The 20614-nt window shown below is 39.7% G+C and overlaps 1 protein-coding gene across 12 annotated transcripts in view; it reads left to right on the top strand.

Moving 5' to 3' along the window:
• The first annotated feature begins 2660 nt into the window (after positions 1 to 2660).
• LDB2 (LIM domain binding 2) overlaps positions 2661 to 20614 on the top strand; it is a 413802-nt gene continuing 395848 nt past the window's right edge. For 5 of the 12 annotated variants that reach the window (XM_037829445.1, XM_037829443.1, XM_037829451.1 and 2 more), the window contains exon 1: positions 2665 to 2994. In XM_037829445.1, the coding sequence (XP_037685373.1) occupies positions 2863 to 2994 (132 nt within the window). In that variant the 5' untranslated portion in view covers positions 2665 to 2862. Of the gene's footprint in view, positions 2995 to 20614 lie in introns of all 12 variants that reach the window. The other 7 variants (XM_037829447.1, XM_037829446.1, XM_037829453.1 and 4 more) reach the window with 5 other exon arrangements.

Here is a 20614-nt window from a genome sequence, read left to right as displayed (position 1 = left end):
TGCATCCCTTCATAGCACACACTACAATTTTAATCCCAAATATTCACTTGTTTTTCTGCGTTGCCTCCCCTGGACCCCACTGGATTGTAAGGGGCAGGAAGGCAGGGAGCCTATCTGCTCTGTTCACCTTGGCTGCCAGTGTCCCCTAGAATAAGCAATCTATCAGGTCCCTAATAACAATAATAATAAAATTTTTTTGAGCATTGATGTGTGAATTCCAATACATTCAAATATATTCTCTCATCTAATCCTTTGCAACAACCTTATGGATCAATTACTGTTGTTATGCCCATTGCACAAAGGAGGCAACCGAGGCACAGCAAGGCCCAGTCACTTGCTCACATTCACTCAGTGGGTAAGGGGTGAAAAGTAGGCTTGAAATGTAGCCAGAACCCATGCTCAAGCCTGCATGCCCATCCACTGTGAACCGAATATCTGTCGAAATAAATGGATTAATGGATAAGTAATCAAAGGCAGTGAATGGGGAAGAGGTAAGGGGCTGGATAGGTAGGGAGGGGGACAGATGGTAACTAGCCCTGCTTGCCTGTGCTAAGGAGCATGGAGAATTTCCTATTGGCAGCAGGAAAAGATAAGGGGCATGATTAGTTTTCACTTTTCTACAATCAACATTCTTGACAACAATAAGCGCGGATGGTAACACCAGAAGAGAAGTGTGAATCTGAGAGCAGGGGAGGCCAATTTAGAGACAAAAGTAGCTCCGAGGTGAGAATTATGTGGACCATGCATAATAAAGTTTTAGATATTTCTGAATGTAGAGTCTTTAGATTCAGCACTAGCGAGAAACATTTCTGATTATAACCGGGAATGGTCTGTAAGAATTAATGAGAGCAAAACTTAACCTTATTCAGAAAGTGGTTCCTTAAATGGGTTTTTGAGCTTCTCCATCTCCACTTTTGATCAATATGGGTGCTACGCTTGCTAGGTGTTACTTTGATTCTTGTGCTGAAACAACCCACGAAACATGAATTCTTGGATCATCTTTAGTTTGGGAATTAAAAACAAGGAACAGTTGGGTTTTGCAGTGGCTGCCATACCAAAACATAAATCATGTAAACTTGTTTGAAATCCTGTCTTTACAAGGTTGTGTGTTTTGACAAACCTTTGCAGCAAATTTCGTCCAGCTTTTGGATTTGTAATGAAACCTGAAACCAAGCATGCTGGCCTGCCTTGGGGTCTTCTTGCAAAAGTTCCAAGCACTCCTTAGTGTAATACCTCCCCCAGTCTCATCCTGTGTTGGGTGGCGCTGGAAGTTCAGGGTGGACTCTGCAAACATTCATGTAATTATAGAAAAGGACTGATCAAGCCAGCAATTTGGGGGCAGCCCTGCCCCTTGAGTACTCTTATGAGTGTAAATTGCGGAATTAGCAATACCTTATCCCCTTTTACTAGTGACTGGAGATACCCCAAGCCATGATTGGGGCAGAAAGTTAATTAACCTGTTTATTAAAAGAAGAAATGTCTCATTTGCATGCATTTACATTCCAGTCTTGCATGCATCATGCTTTTTTGTGGTATTTGGCTTTCTTTCCTTCAGATCTTCATTCTGGCTGGGTGGTAGCTCAATACATTTAAAATTTCTGTGGGCTGGGTTTTAAGTGACATGCGTCTGGAATCATTGGTTCCAGCAGAATTTAATTGTCATATAGATCATCTAATTCTCTATAGAGATTCTTTTCTCTCCCATGGGCTGTTTGGGTTCATTTCCAGTTATCATATAACACAGTTGGGAAAAGATTTATATACTTTACCAGTCTTGGGAAATAAAGAGCTTGTCTCTACCAGATTTGGACATGTTATTTGGGGATGATCCATTCAATTATCTACAGTTTCCTACTCAACTGAATTTTCCACCATTCATTTTGTGTGTGTTGTAAGGGAGTTTTCTTCTTCTTTGCTTTTTCTTTCCTTATTGGAAGGTCTGCTTTTAGAATTTTTTCTCCCAGTTGAGAAAACAAAAAAAGCCAAACATTACTCATGGGTTTCTGTATTCCACATCAGAAGGATTGTTTTACCCTGAAAATGCTCAGGTAACCTGAATCCAGGCCCCCTCAAACTGCCTTTTAGTGGCTTGGACATAGTCTTGGGAGAAGATGGAGGGAGCTGAAGGGGGTGACTGGGGCGGGGTAGGGGCGGTGAGAAAGGGTTGAGATGCAAGGAATACAACAAGCTCTTGGAATGACAGCAAGTAAAGCCAAAACTATATTGGAAGACTGGTGCCCAGAGAAATGTTTGCAGGAGAGTGATTCACCAGCTCCAATATGGGGACCACGGAGCCCCCGGTTTCTGTATTTGTAGTAATCACATTTCTGATACATTTGCAACACTGTGGCAGTCAGGGGCCAGTGGCTCAGGCAGTGGTTAGACCACCTATATGCTAACAAGCTTAGCAATCAGGTTGGGGAGGGTCCTGGCTGGAGGAAAAAAATTAAAACCAAACCTTCGACCTCTGTCAGACTGTGAGGAGAATTATATTTTGAACTAGTCTGCAGTGTGGACAGGAAATGACCTCTCCACAAACTGCTTCTTTAAAAACAAGCAGTGATGCCTAAAGCTATCCAATCTCTCTCTCTCTCTCTCTCTCTACCAACCTCCCTCCCTCCTTCCCTCTCTGAGCTCCTGCTCTCTCCCTCCCTCCCTCCCTCCCGTCTCTCTCCCTCTCCTCTCGCTATAGAGGGCTCCAACAGCAGTTCCCAGCCAGTGTGCTCAGCCAGCCTGCCTGCCTCTGTGTGTGTGTGAGCGTGTGTGCGTGCATCTACTTTGTACGGTGAAGAACACGGTCCATGTGCTCTGCATGGACGTTACTGATACTCTGTTGAGCTTGATTTTCGACAAGCAGGCAAGATGTCCAGCACACCACATGACCCCTTCTATTCTTCTCCTTTCGGCCCATTTTATAGGAGACACACACCATACATGGTACAGCCAGAGTACCGAATCTATGAGATGAACAAGAGACTGCAGTCTCGCACAGAGGTAAGTACTTCAGCCTCGGGTGTGTTGTTGGTGTGTTTTGTAAACTGTGCATGGGCTTTTCCCGAAGGGCGCGGGCTGATTTCTGCGGGAAGTGTCCCACTAGATACTAACACGTACGTGGGAATGAGCGCCAGGATGAACCCACTAGTTTGAACGCTGCATTTCCAAGCACAGTAACTCTTGGAGCAGGGGACAGTTTCTCCTGGAATCTCAAAATACACAGCCCGGGACTTGATTCTCATGCCGGGTCTCTAGGAAACGCTGCTCTCCGAGGACCCTGCTTGTTTGCAGGCTCTGACTCAGTCCTGCTCACGTTTCTTGAGATGTAATTTTCAAAGGTTTGTTTTTGGTGATTATTTGCATCCAGCAAAATAGTCTTCTAACAAATTCTAGAAGAAGTCGGCTGTGACCTGCGTTTGCTTTTCAAAGTCATCAAAATTGAGGTACAGGGAACAGAAGTGGGACCCCCTCATACTTTTCAGAACTAGCCCTGGAGGGACACATGTTTGTATATTTCCGTGTTAAATTCAGAAACCAGTTGCTTTAGGCAAAGGCATTCCTGACTTTCTCCTGGAGCTGGAGGGAGTGCCTCCTAGGGAGCTCTACCTTCCCCTGGGGGCTGGCTCCTTCTGGTGAGCTCTAGTTTTTGCTTACTTGGGATCTTGTGGCTGGGAGAGGGAGCCCAGCCTCCTCTGGGAGCGACTCTGGGAGCAGAAAGGAGAACAGGACTTTCAGAACTTTCTAAATGCAAAACTCCAGACTTGCCTCCTGCAATTTAAATATTTAACGCCAGTTGACTTTTCCCCTGTGCTAGCTTGGCTGGCAGGTCCTGCTGCTGGGTTGTTCATGTGCCTATAAGTTGGGGCTTTGTGTTGAAGTGTTCTAAAAGGAGTTTCTTATAGGTGCACCCAAGTCTCTTTAGGAAGTAGAAATCTCTGGGATGTAGGCTCCCCTGCAGAGTACAAATACCCGAAGGACTTATGGCAAAGAGCTTTAGGGGAACAGCTTTGGTGGAATTTTAGATAGAAGGTTGGTTCTCAATGCTGAAAAGGGAGTCAATTAAGGTTGTATTATAAAATAAAACACACATGCATGAATTGTCAAACGAGCCCTGGAGAATTCATGACATTTAATGTATTTAACACAGCTAACAAAATGTGACCTGCTTTCTGATTGGCTAACTGCTGGAGAAGGACTGAGGCTTTTTAAAAAAAATCTGGGCTGTCTTGATCACTGCTATTTTCTTTACATGTTACTACACTATAGATGTTAAATACAGTTGATGATACTGTTGTCTCCCTAGAAGCCAGTAGTTTCTGTAGAAGTGTTAACTCTGTTTTGCTTAGGATGGTGAGCTGTTGGCAATGAATGATATTTGTGCGTGTTTGTTTTGTGTGCGTATTAGTTTCGTTTATTTTCTTCACAACTTTGCAACCGTGCATTGGAATCTTAAATTACTGCATAAACTATTGGTTGAAGTAGCCTGCCTTCAGAGTTGGGAGGATAGTAAAAGTTTTATAGTTAAGGCACACATTGATTTCAATACAAAATTTGAAAAAAATATTTCAAATATGGTTTGTTTTAAGAAAGAGATTGGGGGCCATTATGGTTCAATTTCTTGACCAGCATCAGGATTAAAAATAAGCTGCATCCATCCTGTATTTAGAAAGTTTTTGAGGAGTTGTGGAAAGAGGTGCTTTGCCCATCCTTCTTTAGTTAGGCAAGCAGGGACAGTTCTCTGATATCTGTGTTCACTTGTGCTCCTCACGTATTACTTGGCCAGTTCTGAACTAGGAGACTTATCTGGGAGACTTTCTTACTGTGACCCTCATAAAATAAGGTCCTTACATTTGTTTCATATTTGAGAGAAGACCTTTGAAAAGTTAGTTGCACGTTTCTTAAAATGGCCCATTACTTTTTTTGTGTGAACCAAACCCAGAGACTCCTACCTTTTGGAGCATGGGATACTCATTTTAAAGATCTTTCTCTGAGTAGAGAAAGCTGTTTCACAGCTCAAGAATTGGGAGAGGAAAGCTTGCTATGACAGTACCTTGAAGATGTCTTTAAACTTCTCCAATTGTGACAATAAAGGACTATGAATCACATTCTTGTGTGTTCTAGGGCCAGCCCAGAGCATAAAAACCCCATACATTTCCCCCTCAATTAGACTTTCTTTTATAATTATCCACATAATTGCCCTGAAATTTCTTTTTCTTTTTCCAACAGTAAATGCTGTTATAAACTCAACACCATAAATTTGTTATCATTTCATGTGAAAATAGGAGAGAATCAAACCATTGTTCCTAAAATATTTAAATATTAACATTATATATTGAATTTTGATCATGGTGTGTAATTGGAAAAGAAAGCACTTAGAATAAATAACTTTTCAGAAAAAAGTTACACTGTTCTTTTATCAAGAATCATTATCTGAGCTCCAGGGAGGATTGGTTGGAAAAAATACAGTGATATGCAGCACGAATTATCAGTTTATTCACACACAAAATAAAAGATAGTTGAGCGATTACTTTTCGAATGTAACCAATGTATCCAGCCATTTTGGGTGTGAGTTACTTGCCTCTTTTCTTCTCCCTCTTTCCTCTGGTTCCCACTCTCACAGTACGTAGCATGATTTCATTGCCTCCTACTACACCACACACACACACACACACACACACACACACACACACACACACACATCTCTGGGCAAAGCTCTTAACAATCCATTTGTGAACGTCAACTTGATTCAAAAGGAATTGTAGGAAGTCAGTTTGTGAGAAATAAATAGCAATTGAGTTTTAGAAATTTCCTAGAAACTCCTTTTTTTATGGAAAGAGTGTAGCATAGAACCTTACCTTGTGGACTCTACACATATCTCGTGCCTGACATCAGGGCATTCTTTCCTGGGGACTGAAGCATTTCTTCCAATTAAATCAAATCAGAGCCCTTCCGAAGCTGGGTAGTTTTTGTTGAAAAAGCATTGGATTGGGGTTAATCCTGTTTCTAACTCACCTCTTATTCACTAACTAGTTGGCTTGGAGATTGGTTCCTTTTCTGCAAATTACCCACAATGCCCCTTTCAATGTGAAAATTCAACAAAATCATAATTTTTCATGGGCTTTCTCGGAATGAGAAAATATTTTGAAGTAGAGTAAAGGGCATGGACGTTATTTCTTTGCTCATAATTTTCAGTTCAAAATCACAAATGGTACTGAAATAGGTGGTTAATACTGGAGGGAACTTGAAGGCAGAGACCCTGTCAGTCTTGTTGGAAGCTAGTGCTTACAACAGTTCTTAGGACAAAGTAGCTACTCAATAAACATTTATAGGCTAGCCAATTAATTTAATCAGCAGAGAAGGGTAAGAGGAAGTTTGAGAACCTTGTCTCAGAAGTTAGCACTTTCCCTGAGAAACACAATTCAGATGCCTCTTAGGGATGATGTACCTACCTCCTGTTGTTTGAGCTGCTTCTAGCATCTGCTTCTTACTCCCTGTAAAGTGCTCAACCTGACATTTACGATATCGTCTCAGATCAGTTAGATCCCCAATGTTTGTGTCAAATGAAAGCCAGTGTCTGAGTGATTGGAGGACTTCACCTCACCTGAAAAGAATATGAATGCATTGAAAAAGCAAGCAACAGCAACAAAAAATATGTTTTAAATGCTGTTGGATATTCTGGGAAATAAAATTTCTTTACAACATCCGAATCTCAGTGGAATTTCATAAAGAAATGTGTGGGTGTTTTTCCCCCTTTTAAAATGAAATTAAGAGAAACTCTGAGTTTTGCATTACCATTGTTGTTCACTAATTCCCAGTCCATAGAAAGGGGGGTTGCATTTTCTGTTATGAATGCTCCCATGGATTGACGCTGAGGTCTTCTAAAATTCATGTATTTGATGGTCTTGCTCTCCCAGAAGTATTTTGGAAGAACACTGCACAATTGCACAGTTTAGCATTGCACAGAGAGTACAGTTAGACAGGATATAGAAGTTGGCTCTAAAGACTTCATAATTTGTTCTGTAAAAAGCTTCAGTAATAATAAAAACAGGATTTTTCTTAATTTTCTGTGGTCTGTGCTATGAGATGAAAATGTATGTAAAATATACATGAAACATCACAGTTAACATTATTTCAAGTGAAAGGATTTCACTAATATTGGATTATTATAGAATTTAAGAAAGCTTATTATGTAGTTAGAAAAATCTTGGTTATTGTAGATAACTTATCTGTAGCTTGTCCCCTCTTCAAATGACCAGAAACGTCTCCATTCAAATGAAGTTTTTTTAAAGTATATGTTTTCATGTTGTCAGTATGCTAATTTTAATAAATTATCATAAACACCAGGAAAGTGTGGGTTTCCTGTATTTCTTCTGTTTTGAGATTTTTAAAAATCAATAGTACACATACCACTCTAAAAGCGAAAATTGTGTTTACAATTGGAACCACACGCATGAGGATTTTATTAGAATTAAAACAGTTTTTAGTTTTAAAGGATTTAATATGAATGTTAAAAATGTTTGAAGACCTTGAAATTTAAATCGGCTGCTTTCACCCCTCCTAAGCTCAACTCTAAAACTCCCTGGGGAGGGGGTGGGAGGGAGTGGGGGATTCTGAGTCCTCTTTTCTTTCAGCTACATTTTTATATACTTCAGTCACAGGGTTTCATGTTGTAACATCATGTTTATTCATGGCATAGCTTAGTATCGTTGATGTTCAGGAGTCTGGTTAAAATGAGATTTGGTGTTTTGGATAGGTGGGAAAAAAGAAAAATGCTTTGTGATAACTTGTGTGTGTGTGTGTGTTTCTCCCTAGAAATTTAGAAAGAAAATGTTGCCGTTACTCTGAGGTATATGAATAATTTTCAGTGTTAAACACAGAACTTTCCAAGTTTTCCAAAGGGGGTTAGTGAGGAGAGGGGGAGGGGTTTGGTAGTGGTAAGGAAAGCTATTTTGAAAACGTTAAATGAAACCAAAAGTGCAGTTTTAAAAACGAGAACTCCCAAACTCTCTTATTTTTTTCAAGATCTCTACATGGTTTCAGGAAACAAATTGTAGGACTTTTGCACTGCTTTTATTTTCTTGGGGTTTTTTTTTTCCCTTCATTTTCTTTCTATGGGAACTGTTTTTAATTAAAAAATTGCTGCAAACTAACTATTCATAGGAAGCCAAGAAGAAAAAAAAAATCTCTCAACTCATTTCAACACAGATTCTTATCAGCCTAAAATCAATGTGTGTTTAAATTTCTCCCTTTTTGGTGTGTTAATTGTGATATAGGATTTAAATAGTACACATTTTCTAAGTGCTTAGCTTTTTTGTCTGGGTCTCAGAAAGAAATTAATTTAAATTGTATGGAGAACAGGGCTATAAATCTCCTTTTATTACAATTGTCCACAAGGAACATGGAACACCCCCTTTCTTAACAAACAAAATGAAACATAAAAAAACAACCCAAACATCCAACTTAATAAATTGTCGAGAACAAGATTCTTAAACTTACTTATTTGAATTTGGGTAGTGGCTCTCAAAATCTGGGAAAACAACCTCTTTTTGAAGTGTCGGAGAACAGAGCAGTCTTAAGAAGTTCAGCTGGTGTAGATAGTATATAAACCTTTGTCAATTTCTGACCCAGGTATTGTTTTATTTTGTCTTATTATTTTGAAGCTAGATTTTTAAGTTTTAAATTCTGGTAGCATGCATTTGAACATATCTAACTATTAAGAAAATGCAGTCATCCTTTCAAAAATTTCCGTACTCAGGCAATGATTGTGTCAGAGTCTGGAAATATAGAGATGATTAGAGATTTTCTGTCCTCAAGAAGCTTACAATTTGGCTGTGAATGCAGACATGTGAACGAGTCCTAAAAAGAAGGCATCATGGTAGATGAATACACAGCATAATATGGGCATATATGTGAAAGGAAAGGTCTACACCTTTCTGAAAGGTAGTAATGATAATAATAACTGGCATTTATGGAGTGTTAACTATCTGTTGGGCGCAAGGCAAAGTGCTTTCTGATACATCCACTCATGTAACTCATCTCTCACTGATCACCCCATGGGGTAGATTATACTAACATCTGCATTTTTACCAAAGAGGAAACCAGGATCAGAGAGGTTAAGGGAATTTGCCCAATGTCACACAGTTGGTAGTTTATCTCCAGGGGCTGTGCTCTTAATTGCTTTGGTATAGATCCTCTTTGGAAATAAGAAAAACTAGCTAGGATTCTCGTGTTGCCAGTAAAACTTTATTCTGTGAATACATTTATTTTCCTAGGACACATTAACTTGGAGGTGACTTGGAAGTTGACACCATCCACCTAGATTGGTTCTACTATTTGTCCCTCAATTTCCTGATTTACTTTCAAAAGAGACCATGTAAGTGGCAAGCGATAGAGCCAGGGATAGAAAATCTACCCTGGATATTGAAAATATAATCCAAATCACACTTCCTGTTGAAGACAACTCAATTTGCTCCCTTTATCTGAAGAGTTATGGAAATTGTTGTAGAATATTATGCAAATCATCTAAAGGTTTTACTTTTCAGTTAAAAAATATTTAGATTTCCATGCAATGCTTGACTCTTCTGGGCTGGGCTCTATAAAAGATGTTGTTTTGATTGTTTAAACAGTAGTGGAATGAGTACAAAAGCAATCGTATTTTTTGGCAGTGTCACCTCCTCCCCAATATTAACTAACGTTAAGTACTATGGAGATGAAATTAGAATTAGATTTTGGCACATTACTGACTTCTTTTGCAGGTATGCAATTAGAAATCTTACAGCAAATAAAGACATGGAGGGAAAGAACTCCTGGCATGTTTTGGCTTCTCACTTTCCTAGTTCGATCTACTCCTAAGAGGCAGTCTCCCCACATCCTGTGTCTCTTCAAAGTTCTTTGTGATGTAGGAGATGATATTTCCTTTCCACCTCTCTAGCCTACTTTAGCTACCTGTGAGACCATTGTCTTCATAGTAAACACTTGCCAGGCTCAGAGAGGTGAAAACTCTGAGTTCATACATGGATATCCTGGGATTTGAATCCCCTGTTGCTGATCTAATGTTCAATATTCTTTCCTGAAGCATGCTGCTGAGGCAACATTACCTTCTTAGCTGCCCCCTCGTTATTGGAAGCCATGCCAGACCTTGCTGTCACATTAGTACTACTCTTTCCCAGCCTAACTTGAAGTTTCAGTCTTCTAATTAAAAACAGAAGGCTTGGCATTAAAGAATTGGCAGAGCACTCTAAAGAAGAGGGTCTTATTCTGTGGAAATTCCAAGCCCCCATCCCCTCCCATTTGGATTGCAATGGCATCCCAACTGCTCTCCCTGCTCCCTCTTTCCACCCTATAATCCATTCTCCACAGGCAGCCAAAGTTTTATTCTAGAAGCACAAATCAGATCCGGTCACTTTCCAGCTTCTTCTCACACCTAGGATAAGCTCCAAACTCCTTACTCTGGCTTGAAGGACCCCGATGGTGCAGCCTCATCCCCTGCCACGTGCTCAGGGACTTTGCCCTCTGCAGGAGAAGGAGGAGTAGGAGAGTAGATGGCTCCCTCCATAATAACCTACAGAAGTATTAGGAGATCTGATGTGAATTAGGATCTGGCATGGTTTTGGCTTTACTTGCAGGTAATCACTTAGCTACTTCAAAGGAAATAATGACAATGAGCACTTAGGAGCTCCTCAATACTCATCTTAAACGTCTCCTTCACAAAGAGGCTTTCCTTGATCATCTTAATTAAAATTACCACCCCCCCCAGACACTTTCTATGACATGCCCTCTTTAATTTCTTTATAGAAATTATTGCTAGCTGATATTTTCTTTTTCTTGTTTATATCTTAAAAGAGTCTGCTTATCCTTAATAGAATGTAAGCCCATGAGGGCAAGACTTAATTCGTCTTGTTCACTGTGCACCCTCAGTACATCCTAAAACATAGCTGATAGTCAAAATATATCTGTTGAATAAAGGAAAATGAGTTGTGTAGGCACTGGTCCTAGGTATCCAGAATGACATGAGAATTTGCCCCAAATCTTACACACATTTGTCTACATTTCTAGTTGGAGAAGAATCTCTGAGTCTAATAACCCAGGGACCATTCCGTGGATAGAAAACTCAGACCCTCAGAAAAAATGAAGCCCTGAGAAAGGAGAATTTCTTCTGTGAAGGAGGTGTTGACCTGAGAATTTTGCCCTCCAGGTAGAGTGAATCTGTTGGGAAGCTCCTGACTGCTGATTAAAAATATCTGTACTTATCCTGGTGTTTTTTTCCTCATTTGATGTTCCCACCACTTCTCTCTCTTTGGATCTACCTGGGGACCCACCGCCATGAATTACGGTCTGAGCCATAATAATACCTTACCCTTCCTGGTGCACTTTGCAGTTTAGGAAAGAGCTTTCAGGGCCATTAATTAGTTTATCTGAAGTGATTTGCAAGTTTTATTAGTGTATGATGCCATAGTATGTAACAACTTTGTGTTTACTAATTGTCATGTGTGTATGTAAAACTGTGTGTGACAGAGAGAAAGAAAAAGAGAGAAATACTTGCCCCAATCAGATTCTGTTTGTGTGTGTGTACCCTGTGGTTTGTTCCATTGGTGTGTTTTCCTTTGGAGTGAAAAGTGAAATGCCTGGAATAAAAAAGCCTGGACTTCAGTATGGCATTATAAGATTTGGGTTCAAACCTTGGTTGGGTCTCCTACTTACTGTGTGATCTTAGGAAAGTTCCTTAACTTTTCTGAGCCTTAATTTTCTTAGCCTGGGTTTTAGATTGTAAAGTAAAGGGTTAATGCATATAAAATGTCTAGAATATAGTAGGTGCTCAATAAATGTGAACCATGATGATGAGGAGATGATGACGATGATGATGATATGGTGGTGGTGATAATGATCTTCTCCCTATTCTCTATTCTATTAGCAAATTAAATAAGTAACGCAAAACTTTGCTTGATTTCTTAACAGTATCTTTTGAAATTTTTTTTTACATAGCTTGTGTTAGCATATTTCACAGTAATTAACAAAACTTGCAGTAAATTATTCTAGGAGTTGTGGGTTCAATGTTCTCATTTTGATAATGCCATGAAGGCTTTTCACTGTTATGTAGTCGTGAAGATGTAGAGATCATAGACCTGCTTGTGGGAGAGTTACAGCTTGGAAAACCTGCAATTTGGATCTTCCCAAATTCCAGGTTATAATGATCCCTTAGACATACCTATAACAAGTATTAAGAGTTTCCAGTGTTCAGGAGCAGGTGCATGCCATTCTATTGGGACAATGCTGGGACTGGGGTTCGTTCCATCTAAGAACTACTCAGTGAGGAGAACAGAATATTGAAATGCTATACTTTGCAAATGCCTTTGTAGGGCCTCCTAAATAGGGGCCCCAGGAGAAGGCTCTAGAGCACACATCTGTTGGCCTTGACTGGGTCTTTCTTGTAAAGAAGTACACTTCTCAATATGCAGCTGGGCACCGACTTCTCCAAGGGAGTGGTGTCAGCACTGGTTGGAAGCCTGAAGCATCACCTGCGTGTCTGGACTGATAACAGCCCTGCCACTTGATCCACTGTGACACCTTGTGGCTTACTCCCTTAACACAGAAAAAATGCACATATGGGTAGAACTGGTGATATGTTAAAGGGGACCATGTGGTATGTTTCTGGCCAGAGAGATCGGGTGATGGATAAGAAAGCTACCTGTATTTTCTTCTCTCACAGGTACAACTGGAGTGAAACTGTGCTGATTTTGTCCTACTAGTAGTTTCAGTCTAGAGCTCCCTTGGTTTTTCATATTTAATTCTTTAAATTACACATACATTCTTCCACTTCATTTCATTAACCAGGGCACCTGTGATTTTATTTAGAGTTCTATATTAATAATAAATATTTTTATCATCCTTTCTCAAGTAATACCTCTCATAGCCCAAACATCAAATTGTTTGCAGATTTTTTGTGTGTTGTGGGGGAAGGGGTGTAGTGCTTGTTAAATTTTGCTTTCCAATGTAGGTTATTTCTTAGGACTCATGAGGATTTTATTTTGATACTGAAAATCTGTGTAGACAAGCAAAAGCTAAACCAGTAAACAAGGCTGACCATTTGGCAGTACACACAGAAAACAGTCCTCCTTACCCCGTAGGATTTTAAACGTGATTACTCTGTAGTTAGCTGGAATTTCTTACTTGAAATTGAAATTAAGCAGTTGATATATATTACCTGCCTTTGAGAGGTTCTAATCTGGTGGAGCCTACTACTTTCAAATTAGCTGAATCCTAGAATTTCGGGGATGGAATAGACATTAGAGATCATCTAGCCCAAGCCCCTGATTTTGGAAGTACAGAAACCAAGATTCAGACACAGGCAGGGCTCACCTGGAAGCAGATCCAAGGTTTCCACGTTGTATTACTAGCCTATTGCCCACATAATCACCAGGAACTGGCCACATCCAAACACGCTTACGAGCACCTGACCACTAATTTGTACTTTAGCCCTACAAAAACTTGTATTTTCTAAGTTGCTTTCTCAGTTTACAGTTTTCCAATTTCTGTAAAATAGTATTGATCTTTAACATCATGCTATGGATATTGAAAAACACATCAATAACCTTGATTGTTTTAGAATTTATGATTGTTTTCTTAATTTTGCCAATTTATTTAAAATAAAGTTGCATATGATCTAAAATATATATGTGTTTTATACATAAAAATATATATGTAAATATATATAATATATAAATATATACCTTATATATATATTTTTTATTTTTTTGTTTTTTAATATCTTAAATATATATCTTATATATATATATAAGATATATATAAGATATAAATCTGGATAAAAATCAGAAAGATATATATATATATATATATATATATATATACACACACACACATATATCTTTCTGATTTTAAAAAACATAGTACATTACCACTGTAGAGTATTTGTAAAATGCAGCAATATGCAAAGAGGTAAATAAAAACTGTTTTAATTCTACCATGCAAAAACTTGCTGTTATCCAGCCTGCTGGCATCCCCTATGAATTCAGACTCAAGACTTCAGCATCACTCTTACAGGAATTTCCATCCTGTGAGCCTGCCCCACAGAATTTGGACATGCCAGACCCCACAACTGCATGAGTCAGTTCCTTAAAATAAATCTTCTTATATATATACTTGTTAGCATTTTAGTATATAATTTTAATGCACATACACACATTTTTATATGATTAGTACCATAGTTGAAGCCCCCACTTGAATTCAGCTCTTTTAGCTAAAATTATTTAATGACACAGTATTTCACTGTGTCATTAAATATTCTTAAAATACAATTTAGACTGAATATAAAATATAATTTTGCCAGAATTACTCATATATCTGCTTAGTTTTAAAAATGAACACTGTGTATGGTGTATGTGTATAAAGTTATTTGGCCCCTTTGCACTATGATTTGAACTCATAGATTTCTTAAGTAATCAATCTTAACCTCCAGTAAGAAGGAGAGATGCTCGTACAAAGGAGTTAGCTATGCTAATGACTATTATTGTCATTATCGTTTAATACCGGTCAGAAATCTTGAATCCAGGGACTCTCTCTGTCTCCTTTTACGAGGGTGGATACTTTATTTTTTTTTTCTGCTTTTCTCTCTCAAATTATTTTTGAGTCAGGAGGTAGTTAGCACACAACTTTGCACAAGGCCAGAAAATCAAAAGATGTTTGCACAATTTATATGGGGAAGAGGGGAGCTTCAATTAATTTTAAGAGTACTGTTGATCTAGAGCTGGTAGGTTGAGGTATACAAGTTAATTTATGACACCGCTTGAAGGACTTATCTTTGATTTTAAGGATAAGAGGGTATTACCTCAAAAAGTGGTAGACATGAGTTGTCTACACTGTCACCTTATTTTCTCACTGGATCTAACAGATTCTTGGAGTCAGATACTGTCTTGGTGTTCATACCTTTCAGGACAATTGACACTCTCTGTGGCCAGTAGCAGTCTTGGTTTAATTGCACCGTCCGAGAGGCAGACATTTTGTAACTAGTTTCTGACTATATCACTGTTTTTATATGCGTAATATGCATTTTATAAATTAGCTTTGTTCACATATGCCTCTATTACAACACAGTGGTGTTCAGTAAGACTATGTCCCCTACCGCAAAACATAAGCATTAAGTACTTAACTTCTGGAGTCAGGCAAACATATTTCTCTTCTTACTGGCTGTGTGACCTTGTGTAAGTTAATTTACTTCTCTGTGCCTGGGTTGACCTCAATGGTAATGTAGGGATGGTAATAATATTTTGTCTCCTTGGGCTCTTATTAGGCTTGAGTCAGGTAATTCTATAAAATATTTAGCATGGTATAGTACCATTAAGTATTAACTGTTGCTATTATTGTGACTTATTCATTTAATGGATGCTGAGCACTTAGCTCATGTGGCATTACTGGTCTATAGATGAAGAGGGCATGACCTCTGTCTTGAAAGATCTTAGTGAGAACACAGTACAATTTACAGAGAAAGGTGGGTGGGAATTCCCAATTGGAGAAGGATAGTAGGAAGGGTATTTTGGGCAGAATGAATGACACCTGCAAAGAGCATTCAGAGTTGATGCTATGTTTAAGGAATGGTGAGGATTTGGCATGGCCGGGGTTTGGGATGTAGGTGTGAGTGTATGTATATGTAGGGTGGGAGTTGGTGAGGGTGGTAGGAGATAAAGCTGGAGAGGAAGAGGGGGCTAGATTGTGCAGGCTTGGGTATACCAAGTCAGGGCATTGGTCTTTACCCTTTAGGGACTATAAATCAGATGGTACCATGATACATTATTTAACTTCTCTCTGCCTTGGTTTCCTCATCTGGAAAATGAGACCACAATAAATTCCATCTCAGAGGGTTATTTTAAGGAATGCAGTGCAATAAGCCCTCCAAGCCAGCACCTGGTACATGGAGAGAATTCAGTCAACATTAGCCTCCTACTGTTGGGAAAAGGGAACCAATAAAGGTAGTATTTTTGCCTGGGGATGGAAGCAATATGATTTGCCTTTTAGCGAGAACTTTCTGGTTGCTTTGTGGAGGGTGAACTGGCGGCTTCTTTGGAGCATATTTGTCTGCTGAGAGGAAGGAATTAGAGGACGGGGAGAGGCACAAAAGGAAAAATTACACGCACTTACTGGCTGAGTGAGCTATTTTTAGCCTAGTGTGTCTGAAGCAAAGGATGGATTTTCATGGCATTTTTTTTTTAAAGATACAAAATTACTGTAAGCCAAGATTATGTAACTTGCCCAGTGACATTTTATTTGCCCATCATTGAGGCCCATGGAGTGGTACGAGAGACTTACAGCAGCCATTTTACAGAGTGGGTCACCAACGTTCTCTAGTCCTGACTTTTCTTCCTGCCTTAGCAGAATTGAGGACTGTATGGGAAACCAGAAGTGAACTGCAGGGCTTCTGGGACAACTCTCCTGGCCTAGCACCAGGACCCCACTGATGTGTTAGGGTTAGGGTTAGGGTTAGGCTTGGGGGAGAGGAAAGGACAGACAGGGTTGAATTTCTGCCCCAAACAAGACATGTAACTTAAGTCTCTGAGATTCAGTTTCCACCTTGGTAGAATTGAGACAACAATCATCAGAGGATCTTGAAGACTGAATTACTCAATGTAGTAGGCATTTGGTAGTGGTTTGGTAGTGGTTGTTCTCTTATCTATATGCTGTTTCATGTCACATTCAAGCCCATAGATTTTTTTCATTTTATGGCAGTGTTTCTTGAAACTCCTCATGTGCTTTCTTCTTTCTCTGATCTTTAGCCTGTGGCACTGGGCAAACCTTTCCTTTTCCTGAGCTTATTTCCTCTTCTGGCATCTCTGGATTTGACTCGACATGAGGTTCAAGGTAACTTTTTCAGCCCCCAAAGTCTGTGACTGTAATTAGGTGGATTTTTTGTTTCTGTTTGTAGTCTGCCACACTATAAATAAAATCAAGGTAAATAACATGAATTGACTATCTCTGCTGAGCCTCCATCTGCTCTTTTTGCTCTCCCCTTCTTTGGTGAGGGGATCTCGCTGACTGCCAGGGTCCTGGTTTTTCATACACTCTGGCAGGAGCTGAAGGACCACATCTCACCTCAATGCTTTGGGCACCATTGTCTGAAGACCTGCACATAACAGAAGGCCCAGTGATTGTTCCTTCCTGTCATCAGAAAAGAACCTCAAAATGCAAATGCAGAGTTCACTGTGTATCTTGTACCAATGGTTTTTTTTTAAAAAAAGAAGTTTAAAATTCATCTGAATCAAGACTAGAAAATAAGCTTAAGGTGTTAGGTTATTCCAAAGACTGTTAATGCCTGTTGACTAAGTGCATTAAACTGCTTTGAAATGATCACTTGTGTGTAGTATTTTAAAAAGTGCTTGCTGGGATGGTGATTTAAACCTATTTTTTTCAGGGCTCAAAACTTTGTGTTTATTGAAAAAAATACTGTATTTGAAACAAATAAACATTAAAACATAGTTTATTATATTTCCAGGGGTTTGTCTGAAAGGAATATATGTCAAGACATTTATAGTTAGAAACTGAAATCTCAGTCTTAATTCTCTCCATTGTATTTCCAAGGAGCTCGACCATATATAATATTACCAGGTCTCCAGAGACCTCCTTGAAGCGATACCAGATACTCTTGGTATAATGAGAATGGAGGGAGTTAGGGGATGGGGGTGATGGAAACGGATGGGGAATGGTTTCCTGTCCTCATTCTGTATTTCCTGTGATTTTTTAAATGGGGGCTGGGGAAAAGGAGAGAAGAAAGAGCTCTGCTGTTACTTTTATTACAGCTTTGCTTTTAAAACCATTTAAGAAGTAGCATTCACTGTCACACTCTGTGGTGGCCATGATGGGATTGCACTGATTAATTCATTCCTCAGAAACTCACTGAGTTTTTATTACGTGCTTGGTGAAGGAAGGCTAAAAGAGAGCCTGTCCTCAGGATGCCCATAGCCTAGTGGGGAAGGCATCCAACTAAACGTCTCATTTTGATGAAGGACCAGAAGTGTTATATGGCAAGCCCAGGCTGTGGAGAGTGCTGGGAAGGGAAGGTATCCCAGCTGGGATATTGTTGTTGAGACAAACACTTGCATACATGTGCAAACTCACATGGTCTAGTTGCTTATGCCATGTAGTAAACTGTGACCCAAACATTCATATTTTTAATCTAGGGCACCATTAACTTTGTAATGGCACCACAAGTCTGGTCTTCTTTACAAGAATTAAGCTGCTAAATATTCAATAGCAGGGGGATAAAGCCATGAAGCACAAAGGCTCCAGTGGTGGCTGCAGGCAGGCCATATAACCAATTCTATGCTAAACCTTGTGTGAGGGAGAAAGAAAAAGGCAGTTTCTCTTAAGCCCACTTAAAAACCAAGATATGACAAAAATAATCCTATTTTTTCCCCCAGACCATGAGAAATTGCCTGAGTATAGGATTGAAAGTTTCATCCTTACCATAGTCATTTTTGTGAAACTTCCAGGATGTTATTTAGTAAATCTTTAAAAAAAAATAATAAAGAAATCCCTCCTCCCCTAACCATAGTATATAACTAGAAATTAAAGACCTTTAGGAAGAAAACAGATCATGTAACGCCTTGAATGGTGAGGAATCTATGAAACTGAAGGCAGGGGACTAGAGGAGAAGAAGAAGGATCTCAAAAACTCTAGGGCAGGAACTATGGTATCAGAATAGGGAAGAGTTATTGAGTGTTTGCTGCATTCCAGGCCCACAGCTAAGTGCTTTGCATCAGGTCTCAGGTGAGTTACACAACAGTGCTGTAGTCAGGATTATCATCTCCATTTTTCAGCTGAAGGTGGTGAGGCTGAGAGAGGCTTAGTAGTTAGCTCAGGTTTTCACAGTGAGCAAACAGCACACCGTGACTTGAACCTGCTCTTCACTCCTTGATTCTACTGCTTCTCTGGCCAGTGCCCCATTTTATAGATGAAGAAACTGAGGCCTGGGGTGATTAAAGCACAGGCCTTAGGTCTTACTGTGAAGCAGAAATAAAGTCACAACTGGAAGTTTCTAATTGGTTGACTGCTATGTCTTGGTTCTTCAGTAGCCCCATGGTCAACTATGGAACCAGCCTGTGCACACTGAGAATCTACTTGGTGTCCTGCCACTGAGAGTGCCATGTGACAGTGGCCTTCTTGAGGTCAGTCCCATACTTGGCTTGTGCTTGCATCAGCAACACAGACCACAGGGCCAGGTGCATAAGAGACCCTCTAGAGACCTTTTTTCTGAATAAAGTTCTGATGCTTAAACACAGTTGGCAAGACAGCTAGCTGTTAGAGCCACAGACAAGAACAGTGTCTATCTTTTGCAGGCACAGCAGCCTATGGGACACATCTATGTGAATTAGAAAATGGTGATCCCTCTGGGTGAGCTTGCAGCTCTTCTGTGGAAAGGAAAATCTTCTGGTCCTCCTGGCAGATACTTGCCCCACAGGGTTTGGCAAAGTGTTCTGGATTTCAGCTCCCTCCTCCTAACCCTTGGTCAGCTGCCTTTTTACAGTGTAGAGATTGCCCAACTGTACAAGGAAGCCAGTTCTTATTTAATTTAGCAACCTAGACTCTAACAGAGGACTTGGAATCTAATTGATGTCCACTAAATATTGATTGAACAAATGAAGAATGTTAATGATGGTGCTAAATTGTCTTCTGTCTTTAGAACACAGTAAATAAGCAGGGTATTTGGGCCATGCATCATGGAGAAGGTTGGAACAGAATTGGTTCTGTAAGGGATTATAGGAGTTGGATTTGTTGGGGTGGGGGAGAAGAAGTGTAGCCTGTGTGGAGAGAACAAAGGCTGGAGATGCTGTTGAGTAAATAGATCTGGGGCAGGAAAAGGAAGGGGTTGGCTGACTTCTAGGCAGAGAAATCTCTGCAGGTATGAAGACAGTTGAAGGGGGCAACATTCTCTTTGTATCCCGTAGGCACCATGTCCACAGAATGCAGTGTGAAAGGGGCTTCATGGAGCGGTCAAATTGACTTTGTGTTTCTGGGGAGTCACCCTTCTTTCTCTACTCATTTCCCTGCCCAAATTTTTCTTTCTTAGGATAATAGAAGCTGGTGTTGGAGAACCATGAATGCTTAACTGAGGAGTTTGGATTTGACTATCTAGCAATAGTCCTGAGCAGATGCATTAGAATCCTATTCATTCCTTCATTCGGCTCATTCTTATTGAGCACAGGGTCAAGTGTTTACCATTAAAATAGTGTGTAAAAACAGACCTGGCCTTTCTTCAGAAAATCAAGTAAGGGAGATATATAGTAATTAAATAATCACACTAATTAACATTTCTTTACAATGGGTAGAAGGGACACCAAATAACACAAAGTGATAAGTGCAGTGGAGAAATCAAGCATATATCTATGACAGCATTAGAACTTGATTTAAACTGGTGGAGAACAATGGTCAAGGAAGTGATGCTTCAGCTGAGATTTCAAAGAATGAATGGAATTTAACTAGAAAAATGAAGGTGGGCCACCAGGACAACATTCTAAAACAGGAATAACAAGGGCAAAGGTCCTGTGGGAGGCAGGGGCCAGGTTGTCTGGAGTGTGGATAGCCTGGGAGAGATGCAAGACGCAAGCTGAAGTTACCA

Source organism: Choloepus didactylus, chromosome 3, assembly GCF_015220235.1.
Source record: "Choloepus didactylus isolate mChoDid1 chromosome 3, mChoDid1.pri, whole genome shotgun sequence".
Classification (NCBI taxonomy): domain Eukaryota; kingdom Metazoa; phylum Chordata; class Mammalia; order Pilosa; family Megalonychidae; genus Choloepus; species Choloepus didactylus.
The sequence above is the reverse complement of the archived record's forward strand: the minus strand, read 5'-3'. Positions and strand labels throughout refer to the sequence as shown.